Here is a 12317-nt window from a genome sequence, read left to right as displayed (position 1 = left end):
TTCATGCCGTTATGTTCCCCGCCATGATGATAATGAATTGAACCTCTGAACTGTAAACTACCCCCAATTAAATGTGTTCTTTGTAAGAGTTGCCATGGTCATGGTGTCTCTTCCTAGCAATAAAGGCCTAGCTGAGATAGAAGGGTTGTAGGACTTTTGACTTACAGTTCTAGTGTACAGTCCAGCACAGAGGCAGGAGTATGAGGCAGCTGACCACACTGCATCCTAGTGAGGAAGCAGAAAAGTGGTTGTCCACGCTCAGCTCACTTCTTCTGTTCCATTTAGTCCTAAGTCCTAGTCTATGGAATGACGCTGCCCACTGTGTGGTCCCATCTCAATTACTCTAATCTAAATAATCTCTCTCAGGCATACTCAAAGATTTGTTTCCATAGTGATTTTAAATCCCATCACATTGGCAATTGAAATCAGCATCACAAAGAGCTAGCGCTTTGCAGGCACAGCAGGCCATCTGATAGTCTTTGGGAGGGGAACCTCATGCCCGAATCATACCTTGGTGGGGGGATATCAAGAGGCAGCGCCTCACCCTGGGCCTGGACTCTGACCCTGCTTCATTGGAACATGACCGAAAGGAAGTCACTTAGGAGCACATAGCCTAAGCTTCTTTATATGGAAAATAGGGGTGATGTCACTTTGCTAGTTACACTCTGGTCACTGTGACAATGTACCAGAGAAACTGGAAGGAGACAAGACTTATCTACACTCCTGGGTTCAAAGGTTCCAGCCCAAGTTTGGCTCTTTCATTGTTGGGGCCTGTGATGAAGCTGAGCCTCATGTTGGTGAGGGTGCAGTAGAGACTGTTCATATCAGGGTAGCTAGCAAGCAATCCTTGAGGAGAAACCAAAAGTAGGCAGAGCCAAGAGACCTCTTCAAAGAGTCACTGCCAGTGACTCCCTCCCTCCCACCCAGCTCCATCTCCCACACTTCCATCACCTCCCAATAGTCTACTCAAAATTTGAATCCATCGGCCAGGGAGGGGTAGTGGTGATATCACAGGCCTGTAATTCCAGCACTCTGGAGACAGAGGCAGGTAGATCTCTGAGTTTGAGGCTAGTCTGGTCTACAAAGAAAGTTCCAGGCCAGCCAAGGCTTCGAAGAGAATCCCTGTCTCAAACAAACAAACAAAACAAAACAAAACACTGAAATCATCAATGGATCAATCTGGCAAGAGGATCATGAAATTGAACAGCACGGGAGCTGTGAAAGTCCAGGGTCAGAGCCACCACCTTAGTGATGAGGCCAGGGACAGCTGAGGCAGGATCTGTTTCTTACTAACGCGCTTCGCTCTCAGTCTTGGGGGAGTTTGTTTTAATTTAATTTGCCTTCAAAGGCAAATTTCAAATCCTGTAGAGATTTTAATGTGCAGGAGACGAATGTATTCTGGAACTAAAGGTGGTTTATACAGGTTTGGACAGACACCAATTTAGTCCACTCTGTGACTTTCTGGAACATTACCGTTTGCTCTCCTCTTTGTTTTTCAGAGGAGACATTATCACCATTCTTGTCACAGATGAGGAAGAGAAATGGTTTCACACGTTTTCAGAGGCAGGGAGTGGACTCTGCCACCAGATTATTGGTCTTCAAATCTTAATTCTACTCTCTATTAGCTGTGTGATCTCAGGAAAGCTTCTCAACCTCCCCATCCCTCATTTGTAGCCCCGTGTAAAAGATTGGAAGTGTTCCGTGCAATGTTAGTGCTGCTGTTTGAAATCATGTTCCTTACACCAGCACACAGCTGACTTGGTTTTAACTGCCAATCCCCAAGCTTCCTGGAATGTGTGGAACTGGCCATGGTGCTGAAGATGCAATGACGAACTAAGAAGCCCTGGGCCCCTTTCTGGAGTTTAAAAATCCAGTGGGGGAAAGGCATGCGTCAACCCACGTGACCATACTAATGTAAAAGAATCCCAAGCCAGGTGTAGCGAGAGCGCACCTGCGGTGTGTTACAGTGGAAAGTCGTCTCTCTGGGGGCGCCGGAGCTCTGCTGAGTCGAGGGGAAGGAAGAAGGTGGAGTAGGGACACAGCAGTCTGGTCTAGGGCAACATGGATACAGTTTCTGTGGTAAATAGCTTCCGCACCTTTAGGTGACACATGAGCACCCAAAAGTCCTAGAGTGAGAAACTGGGGGACAGGATGGGGCTGATCATCAGGTCCTTGTAGGTAGTAGATCAGATTTTGATTTTGGAACAAAAAGGATGTTTAGAGGGAACTAACAATAATTTTATCTGTTTGAAAATATCCTGACTACAGAGAAGAGACTTATTAGTGGGTGGTGAGAGAGATACAAAAGACATGGGGGCTGGGGTACTCCAGAGGGTACTGTTCTGGGCAGGCTGGTTACAGCCCAGGCATGCTCTCTCCAGTGCAGTGACCACCAAAGTGGGACCCGTGGTGACGAGGGACTGTGTCTCATTTGAATCTGGACGAGAATAGACTCGATTCTTAAGACTCAGCAGAAAAATGTAAAATCTCATCAATAATATATCAACTTCGTGGGTTGAAATGATGGTTTGGGGGGTATACAGGCTTCAAACCCATTTTAAATCAACTTTGCAGTTTCTTTACATTGAAGATAACAGGACAATTGAAGTTGCATCTGTGGTTGGTGTTTACGGTTATGCTTACTGTGAGAAGACCCAGGACTCACCCCTGGGAAGAGACAGCAGTGAGAGCCATAAAAACTCTTGGCTGGGCCAGCTCCTTGCTTCCTGTCAAGTGCCCAGAGGGGAAGACAGAAATGGAAGTCACTGAGCGAGATGTGTTTGTGGGATAAGGGGAGGCACGGTACCCATCGCTACTCCTTCCCCTGCTCTCCAGGGCTACTTCAAATCTCTACACAGACTGGAGTGGGGGTTGGGGCAGGAGGAAGCAGGCTGTTTCATAACTTCTCCAAGTCTCAAACACTGGTGTTCAAAACTCTGCCTTTAACATCCCGCGGGACAGGGAAGGAGTGGGTTGGGAGCCGCAATGTTCATAGGTCTGGGCCTCAGTTTCCCCGCCTGTCACATGACTGAGTAGTGAAATGAGCGTAAGCCACTCCCCCCCTTCTACAGTCTGCGATGGTGGCTGCATGACCCCAACGGGTAAGACTATAAGCTGAACAGGGGTCACAACCACAGTGCCTACGGAGGGTGGGGAGAGACCTGCTAATGCAAGGTGGGCGGTCCCTGGTGAGGAGACCCAGTTTCACTCCAGTCTAAACAGAGCGAAAAGAAAAAAAAAATCACTTAACGCCGGACACATTTTCTACCTATAGTTGGTAAATATGCGAACGAAAGGCCCTCTTGGTTTGACAGGGGCAAATCAGGTTCTCATGCAGGAGCCGCGGCCCTTTCAGGAGGGCGCCCCTGGCCCGGCTCGGTGCTAGCGGAGTCCGTGCCGCAGCGGCGCCCAGGTCCCACGCTCCGCAGCCTGGCCCGGTGATGCTGGCGTTTCCGCCGGCGTCAGGCACGCGGGTCCGCAGGGTCGCCCGGCTCGGGCTCCGGCTGAGCGCTCCCGCTTTGTTCCAGTTGCCCAAAGGCGAGCCCCCTCCCGTCCCCCATCCCGTGCCCCGGGGCCTCGCTACAGTGGGGACCCGGCGCTCGCAGCGCCCTGCGCCCAGTCTGGAGGGGTGGCCGCGCCGATCTGCCCCCGCGCCTCCCGCGAGCCCGCGAGTCCGCCCTCCGCGGCCCGCGCCGCAGTACGAGCCTCCTCCCTCCCGCCCCCCGCGCCGCCGCCGCCGCAGGAGAGGGGGGGCCCGGGCGCGGCGAGGGCGCGCGGCGAGCCCAGAGCCGGTGCGGGGCGCGGGCGAGCAGGCTCCGGCCGCGGCGGGAGGCGCCACCCCGGGGCTCGGGTAGCCGCGCACCGGCCTCTCCTCGCCCTCCACGCCCCGCACCCGGTCCCCGGGCGCCGCAGCCTTGGCCGCGGCGGGCGAGCGGCTCGCACTCTGCGCAGCCGAAGGAGCCGGCTCTTCCCGAGAGGGTGTCGCCGCCGGCGGATCGCAGAGTGAGCGGGCCCGGGAGGCGGGGACCGAGCGCCGCGACCTGCCATGGCTCAGGCGGCCAAACAGCTGAAGAAAATCAAAGACATCGAGGCGCAGGCCCTCCAGGAGCAGAAGGAGAAGGAGGAATCCAACAGGAAGCGGCGGAACCGCTCCCGTGACCGCAAGAAGAAGGTAAGGGGGCGGCGGCGGCGGCGGCCCCGCACCGAGGCGCCTAGAGTAGCTGCGGGAAGGCGCTCGATCGGCCGCTCTGGGGCTGACCCTCCTGGAGCGCCGTGGGGGTGGCGGGCAGGGCACGCGGCTGGTGGCCCGGGGCTGGGGCGCGCTGGCCGGAGAGTCCCTTCAGCACCTTGAACAGAGGCCGGCAGGCCCGCGCGCTTGGAAGGAACTTTTGCCGCCTCCAGGGTGGTGGAGCCAGCAAGGGGCTGCACCGCGACGTTTTCGTGCTGACTGCCTGGCTTTCTTGGGGAGCTGCTTTGGATGATCGCGGCAGGCGCTCCAGAGGTGGCATTGCCCGCTCCTGCTCAGGTGACCAGTTAGTTCTCCTGCGCCGCACGGAAAGAGCATCCTCCCCAGATCTCTCAGGACGACCGGGGCGACTGCCCTTCCTGGGTCCTTCCTGACCCAATGGGTCGGCGGGCGAACCTAGAAGAAGCCACTCAGCCTTGGGCATTTGGCAACATTTTATGTTAAGGTCATTCCAGAGGAGTAGCTGGTGCCTGGGAGGAGGAAATTCCCTTAGAAGCCTCTCTGGGGCTGTTCAATCCAACCCAAGGCCTGGTCGGAGAAGGGCTCTTCCATGGGTCAGCATCGGGAAATCTTTCATTGGACAGGGGTCTGTGCTGAGACACCCCAGGGATCCAGATCCTTGGAAGCAACTGTTGCTATCTGCGGTCCTTGCTTTCCGACCAAGGCATACTAAGGGCCACCTTCGACTAGACCCACTGTCTAATTACAAACATCTGGAGGTCCACAGCAACCCAGCAGCTGCCTCTACCACCGGCTAGAGCTGCAGAAATGCCCAGGTTAGGAGAGCACGGATGGAATTCTGGGAGTCGGAGGTAGGGCTAAGACCCTCGCTTCAGAGAGCCATTTTAACCTGGAGAAGTTGGTGTGGGGACTGCAGGAATGCCCCCTGGCCCGAGAATGGGGTTCCTGGAACTTCCCCACAGAGGCGTTGACCTTGCTTGAGAAAGACTTCCTCCCTGAAATGGTCTCATTCTGAGAAGGAAATGTGGAAGCTGCAGTTGACAGCAGTGTAGGGGACAGTCTACCTTGCAGTAGGTGGCAGGACGGATATTGGCTCTTTTCCTGGAGATGTCACTGGGTGGGGTGAGATGTTCACTGATTTTAACCTAAGGAATCACCATACCCCTGAAAAATACAAGTGTGCCCCCCCCGACCCCTCTTTCCCCATCCTGTTATTGGTACCTTGTATGTAAATAGTAATTTCACCACGACACACTCCTTAAGCAAGAGTGGAAGAGGTCTTCCCAAAACAATAGTGAATCGGGTTGGTCTGATGACACTTAGAAGCAGAATGCTATCAGGTCCCTGTTAGGGTCTCAGATGCCAATCCTGTAAGCTAGCAGGGAAGTCTACTTCAGAGTGCCTGAGCTCACCCACACTCTTGGCGATGGTGTCAGCCTTCTATATTTCCATTCTTGTTCTTGATCTTGGGGCAAGGCAATCATCTCCAAAACTCCATGTTTTTAAACCCCGTTCTTGCCTTGAGCTTCCTCTTTCATGCTACAGATACTGGAGCTAACATTGACTAACAACCAAAACGAAACTCCCCCCCCCCCGCCACACACACACACACCTTGATTTCATTCTTTATCATCTAAAAAACTCTCTTTGACCGCATGCCTTGCACCCATGTAAACACAGCGATTCCGATATTCACTTTACTTCTTGGATCTTAATCTTTACATTCTTGGAAAACTTCATTTCACATGTTAGTGCTAGATGACAATAGGTTTCCTTCTCCCTGAATTGCGTTGTTTTGACTTACTAACTGGTCACAGCATATTGCGTCAGTAGGTGTTCTGAAATCTTCCATACAGATTTTCATGGTTTTCTGCAGTATCCCAAGAGCTGTGATCAGCACAACATCTAGGAAGTTTTCATTCTAACTGATAGAGATGATGTGAACTCCCAGGACTTATTCTTTATTGGGGGATGCATTGTAAGGGTAGGCAGGGCTACTTTCTTTGTATTTCTAGTGATTATGAGTTCTATAAAACATTGAGATGGTCTGGACGGTCAGAGAAGGTAATGCAGCTAAAACCTACAGTAAACCATGAAACTACAGGGAGGTGGGAGACCCCAGAAGAAAAAGTGAGTGACAAAAGGCAATCTGGGAAGGGTTATTTATTTGTTTGTTTGTTTTCATTTATTTTGCAAAGGGTGCTGGGTATCAAATCCAGGGCCTTTTCATGCTAAGCAGGTGCTCTACCACAGAGCTATACCCCTAGCCCCCAAAAGGATAATTTGGAGAATGTTCCTCCTGGGTCTGTGTGAAGCAGTGAGCTGAGCATTGGCTTAAAGGTTTATATAAGGTGAGGTCTAAATCCAATGTTTACCGGAGAAGCAATGTTTTAAGATATAGCATATTAAAGTCAAACAATGGAGGACTATTGATGATCTTACAGACAACCCAAGGCTCTGGAGCCATCTCCCTTGAATGTAGAAAAAGAACTTCCTACATACAAATGGATATATTACTACAGAGACAGAGCAATTTATGACAGTGGAAACCTGAGCCAAGGACACGCTGCATTTACTAGAAGGAAAGGTGTCTGTCTCACGGGTAACTGCTTAACTGGGGCTGACTGAGCAGAGCCACAGCCCTCTCATTTGTAGGAATAATCGCGGTTGTAACCTGAATGGTGGCTGCTGCCTTTACAGTTATGATACTGTGTGGGAAGGTGCTTGCTAAGGGGGCTGTGCATCAGGGATGGGAGTTGATGTGCCACACTGACTGACACACATAGAGAACTCAGCTCCGGGACTGGAATTCAACCTGGGAGCTCTGAAGTTGCTCCATTCAGTTTTCTGGTGAAGGAGCAATGTCCTCATCAAGCCCTTGCTGTGCCTCGCTGCAGCTTATTTTATTTTACTGTTTAAAGAGCAAAACACAGCCTTCGTGACATTTACTGTTAGGTTTCCTTGTTTCTGAAGGCTGTAGTGGAAAGGAATAGATGGTATGGCCTCTATAAAGGCATTTGCATTTAAAAGGAGAGTTTTCTAGGGCTGAGGAAGCTGTGAGAATGAGAATCTGTGTGTCTTTGGTGTTCATCCAGAGCTTGCAGCTAGAAGGAAAAAGAGATTGTGGAGGTTGGAGAGAAAGCGAGGCAGAGGACTGAGGAGGGGCAGAATTCAAGGAAGCAGCAGTGGGTGGCTGATGGCAGACAGAGCCTCTTTCAGGAGTTCCAAGCCTGTGAGTACGCTGGGGTAGCGTTAACTGGGCTCTCTCCGTGGCCTTCATTCTGTACACCGTCTTCATGTCGGATGCTGATGCACGGCAAGCTTTGACCATGTTCTGTGTGTGACTGGGTGCTCACCGCCTAGCTCAGCCCTTCACACGCAAGGGGCGTGCAATGGATGTTTGTAGAATTAACGGTTTGATGAGTGAATTATGTTTGTTTCTGCTGGCCCGGGCATTGTCTTGGCTGCAGCATGTGTTCAGGTGCAAACTACACTCTTTGGCTATCTTTGGGGGAGATTGGAAGGGAGCCTGATGCATCTTTTCCAAGTCATTTGCATTGCAGTAGCAACCTCAACCAGGCAGGGGGACTACCTGGTCTTTGGGTGTAGCATTCTGCTGATGAGCACATAGCTAGTCCTTGCAGGGTGTCTGCTGTGCTACATGTCAAGTGGTTTGAGCTGTTGGGAACAACAGTTTCTTAACAGGGCCTCAAGGAGCCAAAGCCTTGTGGATACACAGTGGAAAGGTGTAGGCAGGGAAAAAACAAAAAACAAAAAACAAAAAAACTCCTGCCCTGGCTGCAGGCACAGAAGAGCTCTCAGCTCTCCTCCTTTGCCCAGCTTCCGGGCAGTGGAGATGGTGGAGAGTGCACCTGCTTAAGTCTGGGGGCGTTGGTGGGATAGAGTGGGGCAGGGTTGGGGACTGCGTGTTAGGCAGGGGTCGTGCGGCCCCAACACTCGTACTGGCAAAGAGCTACAAATTAAAACCTCTGTTATCTCCCAATGAGTTTATAAACTCAACCTCAGAGCTAAGTTGTAGGCTTTGGACAATGGTGTTCCTTATGTCTTCAAAGCTGGCCCTGTGGCTAGGCCAATTTGCTAGCACATGCTGTAGGGTAAGGTGATATTTGTGTGTGCACTCCCCACTTTGTTTTTGAATTGCGTAAATTTTGTACTGCATGTGGATTATTAAAAGCACCCATTTATTAATAATTGCAAGACTTTAAAGCATATTACCGCTTAGATAACCCTGTTTTGACACTTGATTATAGTACATGGAGAGCCTCAAAAAAAGGAAGCTGTCCCTTTAGCTCTGGTTGTGGCTGAAGGCAGGGTTTTCCTAGTTTGTTTCTTGTCCCAGGGCCAGCCTAGCTCTTCCTTTCTTGGTGTGTGCTGTCTTTCACTCCCCAGTCATAAGCTAGAGCATCCTAGATACAGAAAGACAATATCTGCTGTACACACAGCACCCTGCATTCTGCAGGTCTTCGCTCTTCACAGCTGCCCCATTGTAGCAGATGAGGCAGAAGCTGATACTAGATCATGGACCTCCTTGGGAAGTGGCACAGGTTGTGGCTTGCCCCCCAACCTTTGTTTTCCTTGCTCCAGCAAAGGCTGCTTGCTTACTAGTTTTGCTTTGGTCTTCTCAATATGACAAGATGTCAAATTTAAATTCTTCTGTTTTAGCCGACAGGTGAGGGTTGTGCTCATAAGAGGCTGTAGTAACATGGGGTTGTACAAGATGGCTACCACACTTAGTATCAGAAATGTTCCCAAGGTTCAGGTATTGAAAATGTGGTCCCAGGTCAGGTGCTTCACTTAGGTGATGGGGCATTTTCAAGGTGGACCTTATTGGGAAGTCATCAAGTCACTGGGAAATGTAGCTTAGAAGTGCATTGTGGGAACTTGGCCTCTGCTCTCTCTTGTGCCCCAGGGGTAAAGTGAGTGGTTTGGCTTTACCAAGCTTTCCCCACTACTATGTGCTGTTCTCGTCACAGGCTTCATGGTAACAGGACCAAACATCCACAGACTGACACCTCCAAAACTGTGAGCCAATAGGCATTTCTTCCTAATAAGTTGATTTTTTTTTTTAGCTATTTGTTATAGTGATGGAAATCTGATAGTACAGGGCTAATAAATTGTTTTTGATTAAACCCTGTGGCCAAACCTCAGTGTGACACGTTGGTGGTCATCTGAGAAGGCCAACACATTATTATCTCAGTGCTAGTCCATGAGAAAAAGGTTACTTTAAACCACACCTTCATTTCTTTTTTTTAAAAAATATTTATTTATTTATCTATTTATTATGCATACAATATTCAGTCTGTGTGTATGCCCGCAGGTCAGAAGAGGGCACCAGACCTCATTACAGATGGTTGTGAGCCACCATGTGGTTGCCGGGAATTGAACTCAGGACCTTTGGAAGAGCAGGCAATGCTCTTAACCACTGAGCCATCTCTCCAGCCCCCACACCTTCATTTCATTTCCAGGAAAGAAGGAAGTTGCTGTTTGGAATAGATTTATTGTCCCACGCCCACTCAATTGTCTGTGCAGACAGTTTGTATTATGAAATGAGCTTGACTATTTCAGGCTCTGTTAAAGCCCAGCGTGGGGGTGCAGCTGGGTGTCAGTAGGGTCACACGAAATGTAGCGGTTTCTCGGAGACTAGTCATGATCAAGACCATGGCCAATGACTCCAAGGATGTAGGACACACAGAGGTTGAGGCATGTTGGATTATGGATTTACTGGATTTATGGGGGGTGGAGGATCTGGATTTTAGGAGCACAAAGCACAGCATATTCCCCAGAAAAGGAATGCTTGTATTATACGTCAGACTAAAGCCATATAATTATTTTGGACTTCTTGTCTCATTGACTTCTAATGTGACTAGATCCTTTGCCTCTGAGAAGATTGCTTTGCTGTTTGTCTGTTTTTCAAGGAAGATTGAGGCATGTCCAAGTGGAGCATAGGTGCCCTCCTTGGAAAGGAAGGGATTACAAATTAGAGGCTTAGCACAGAGCGGCAGGGCTCTGGTTGCAGCAACCTCGACTGTGTCCAAAGGCTCCCATGGATGTTTTAGAGTAGCCTGCTTAGTGGCTGGGAACTCCTGGCTGAGCGTCCAGACGAAGGCAGGGGTAAAGACTGGGTGCTAGGAACCCTCTACTTTCCTTCCGGTTCATCTGTCATGACAAATGTTTCCCTAACTTTCTGATTCAGCTCTTCCTCCGCCTGCACATAATCGGCATCCTGGCTGTGCAGTCACTTAATAGCGTGCTGGTGTGAGGAAATGCACAGCAGCCGCATTCTGCCATTGCCTCCTCCTTTTTCCTGTTATTGAGGGTGCTTGCATTTTATGGGGAATGCATAGAGTGAGTGCAGACTTCCAAGGTTGATTGGAACTGCCAGAAATGGGTAAGAGCTGGCCTTAGCCTGCTGAGTTGTCTAGGGATGATCCGCAAACCAGCCTGGTCGCCCAAAACTGGTCTTAGAGAAAAGATGTGTGGTGAAGGGCCCCTGAGTTGGGGGAAGTGACTGCTGGATGGGGTCTCTCTGGACTTGTAGGGGTCATTCAGATGTGTAGGACGAGCATCCAGTCGTGTTAGTAGTGTGTATGGCTGTGAGGAAGTGGACTCTGGATGTGGAGGTGGTCAGGAATTGTGGGCCTAGCAAGGGGAGCCAGCAGCACGGGCTGGAGAAGGATCTCAGTGGGCCAGTCAGGAGGGCAGAGGAGACTCTGAGGCAGAGAACATTACTTCAACCTGAGGTAAGCAGGTAATAGAAACAACACCTATGCCCAGGATAAAATCCTGAAATGGGATGCCAGGTAGGGACCTAAAACAAAAACAAAAACAAAACAAAACAAAGCAAAACACCTAGAGAATTGTTTGGGTAGTAGAGTCCCCTGTGTGAGCACTGAAGAGGTGTGCTCTAGGGCAGTTCCAAGTTCCCTTTGCTGTGTGTTAGCATATTTGCACATACATTGACCTATAAAAGTTGGTGATGTAGATGGGTGTGCTCGTGGGATTCAGCATTTACAGGGACTCATTTTTGCCTTGGTGTTTGGGTCAGTAGTTGGTGGCATCCATCGTTGAGCTAAAGAAGAAAGGAGCGGTGGAAAACAATGAGTGCTTTCTCGGAATTATGCCCTTAAGTAGCTCCCTGGCAGAGAGCGAGAGCATATGGGAACATCTTAAATATGGGTGGGGATCTGTTCAACTCTGTGCCCTCTAGCAAGGCCTGGAATGTAGGTATTCTGAGTTCTTTAAATACGGCACATGTGGCTGAGCTGACAGAACACAAGAGCTAAAAGATGTTACTGGAAAACCCTACATCAGAGGTGGGCTAGAGGGGCAGGGCCATCCCCGCTTGCTTGTGCATGTGTGTGTTAGCAGGAGCTGAATTCAGGGCCTTGTGTATGCTATACAAACTTCCTACCACTGAGCTAGGTCCCCCAGCTATTTTTCAAAGTTTTTATGTTGAAATAGTGTTTTGGGTTAAGGGGACAACTCAGTGAGTTAAGTGCTTGCTGCACAAGCTTGAAGACCTCAATCTGGATCCCCAGCACCCACATGAGAGGTTGGGTGCCTGTAACCCAAGGGCTGGGAGCAAGGGTAGAGCCTTGAAGTTTGCTGGCAGCCAGTGGTGTCAGTCAATGAGCTCAAGGTTCAGTGATGGATCCTCTCTCAAAAGACAAGGTGGACAACGATAGAGGAAGATATTCTGCCATCATCCCTGGCCTCCACATGAGCAAGTACAGTGGGTACCACATCCCTACCCCTAAAAAGAGGGGGGCAGTGTCTTGTTAAATTGCCTAGACTGGCCTCAAACACCCGTTCTTCCGGTTCAGCTTCTGCCACCGTACCCTGCCCAGCTTACTTTTAAAGAAGGGACTGTCACACAATTACCTATTTGCTAGCATGCTATACATTTCAAACACAGTGCTTCTGTTTGCTTTGTTGTTCTTTAAGGAGACAGAGTCTTTCTGTGTCACTCAGGCTGGTCTTGAAAACCTGGACTCAAGCGATCCTCATGTCTCAGGTCTCCCAAGCGCTGGCATTGCAAGCATATACCACCAAACTTGACGACACTGATCATCTTTGATGTGTGCTTCTA

General features: G+C 50.1%; 1 protein-coding gene across 12 annotated transcripts in view; it reads left to right on the top strand.

The window, feature by feature from the left end:
• The first annotated feature begins 4008 nt into the window (after positions 1–4008).
• The window catches only part of Ank1 (ankyrin 1), a 185563-nt gene continuing 177254 nt past the window's right edge, over positions 4009–12317 (top strand). For 10 of the 12 annotated variants that reach the window (XM_087900897.1, XM_087900896.1, XM_087900890.1 and 7 more), the window contains exon 1: positions 4016–4171. In XM_087900897.1, the coding sequence (XP_087757023.1) occupies positions 4046–4171 (126 nt within the window). In that variant the 5' untranslated portion in view covers positions 4016–4045. Of the gene's footprint in view, positions 4172–12317 lie in introns of all 12 variants that reach the window. The other 2 variants (XM_087900898.1, XM_087900894.1) reach the window with 2 other exon arrangements.

This window comes from Myodes glareolus, chromosome 23, assembly GCF_982192425.1.
Source record: "Myodes glareolus chromosome 23, mMyoGla1.1, whole genome shotgun sequence".
NCBI lineage: Eukaryota > Metazoa > Chordata > Mammalia > Rodentia > Cricetidae > Myodes > Myodes glareolus.
This window is presented reverse-complemented; position numbering and strand designations above follow the sequence as displayed.